The sequence below is a fragment of the Saccoglossus kowalevskii genome, chromosome 6 (genome assembly GCF_978046115.1).
Source record: "Saccoglossus kowalevskii chromosome 6, keSacKowa6.1, whole genome shotgun sequence".
NCBI lineage: Eukaryota > Metazoa > Hemichordata > Enteropneusta > Harrimaniidae > Saccoglossus > Saccoglossus kowalevskii.
In genome coordinates, this window is record NC_140646.1 from 41,088,034 (window position 1) to 41,089,842 (window position 1,809).

The 1,809-nt window shown below is 37.5% G+C and overlaps 1 protein-coding gene across 1 annotated transcript; it reads left to right on the forward strand.

Moving 5' to 3' along the window:
* Window positions 1-615: 615 nt before the first annotated feature.
* LOC100367321 (uncharacterized) lies at window positions 616-1,520 on the forward strand. The gene has a single exon (XM_002738061.3). It carries the CDS (start codon window positions 752-754, stop codon window positions 1,373-1,375), a length of 624 nt encoding a protein of 207 aa, XP_002738107.2. The 5' UTR covers window positions 616-751; the 3' UTR covers window positions 1,376-1,520.
* Window positions 1,521-1,809: the final 289 nt, after the last annotated feature.

Below are 1,809 nucleotides of genomic sequence, written 5' to 3' on the forward strand. Positions count from 1 at the left end.
TATTTATTCATTTATTTATTCATTTGATTTGGGTGTCGTAACACGTCTTTGCTAACACATTATTGTTTTGTCTATATATATATATAAGGAAACATTCACGATCATCACATGTCGCGGGATATAACATCATGGTGTTTTTTCGTAAAGGTCACGACCTCTGAATGCAGCCTATCTATGTTTGTTCGAATTCTGGTTTTAATATCAATTTTCTCTCAGTTTTTGATTTCAGCTAGCGTCCTAGTTACGTTTACTGTAATATCAATGTAGAGAGAAACGACTAATAATGTTTGGTGTGCAAGAAGTTGCTTGGATTTTCATAGAAATGAAACAAATTCTAGAATGTGTTCTTTCCGAGGCAGAATTTTGTATTTTCATTGCAAATTTGTGGCGAGAGAAAAAATGTTTTTGAAAGGGTTTGAAAGAAACATAACCCTAATAATCAAATAAACATACATGTGTGGCAATGGTATGTAATTTTTCTGCCGTAATCTTTCTTTTCCTATGAATATCATAGGCTGAAAACACACATTTTTTTTTCGCCGAGCATAGTGTGACCAGCGATATCGGTGGTTACGCCGAGGTTCGTAATTAAAGTATAAAGCACAGGTGTGTTGCACTCGTCTGTTCATTCAAGTCATTGTATTCGGTGTGGTGACAGGTTGCTTCGCTTGATTGGGTGGTTAAACTTGTAAACGGCTGCTTGGAACTTTTAGTTAACTCGTCAATCTACTGTGGTTTGAATTCAACACACATGGCTGACGTTAAGGCGAAGAGACCACTTCCAACCCACCCAAAGACTTTGGACATGGTGATTGAAGCGGTTCAGGAGCTGAACAGTCGCAATGGAGCGTCAGTGCAAGGTATTAAACGCTGGATCCTGTCCACGTATCCAACAGTTGACCCAATCCGTATCAAACCACTTCTGAAGCAAGCCTTGGCCAAGGGACTTGAATCCGGTCTGCTCATAAGACCAAAAAACTCAATGGGACTGGTTGGTGCCACTGGTCGATTTAAAATCGGAAAAATCCCAAAGCCCAGTAAGAAGAAGCCATTGAAAAAGGATAAAGTGAAGAAGAAAGTAAAAGAATCTGCGAATGATGACAGCGGTGCCGGCGACGTGGAGACCACGAAAAAAAGCAAAAAAGTGAAAGATCCGAAATCTCCGAAATCAAAGAAAAAACCAAGTACAAAGTCGCCCAAGGCTAAGTCGAAGAGGAAAGATGTTGCGACAGAAGCAGAGAAGAAAAAGACGAAAGTTGTGAGTACTAAGACGACGAAAACTACAACTAAAAAGGACACTAAACCAAAAGCAAAGGTGAAGGCCAAACCGACAGCAGGTGGCGAAAAGAAAACAAAGACCAAGAAATCAAAATGAATTTGGCTTTTTGTTTTTGTTTTTAACTTTCTGAATTTTCAATTTGCATTTTAGTGTCTTGTTCTGCTAATTTTTCTATTGATTGTTTAATGCGTATTTTGTAAATGTGTACATTATTTGTAAATAAAGTTTTTCATCTGAAAAATACTTTGTATATGAATTTACATCCTCCAAAAAGGGAAATGCCGTAACAAATGTGCACAGATGCCAGAATGTATAATCCGAATCACTACTGGCTGATTTTAATGGCAGTACATTTTTGACACTCCAAAAACAGATGCTCAGGCAATTTAAATTGGAGATTCTGGATTGTCAATATGGTGTTCACTCGATATTAATCGTAGATTCAGAGTAAGGGGGTTTATCAAATTTTAAATTTGCAGCTTCAAAATTAATATATAACTGCATTTTGAAAGAAGGTCAACCTCGTACAC

What these genes read in the sequence shown, in the direction of transcription:
- LOC100367321 (XM_002738061.3), top strand. Translation starts at nt 752, where the DNA reads ATGGCTGACGTTAAGGCGAAGAGACCACTTCCAACCCACCCAAAGACT.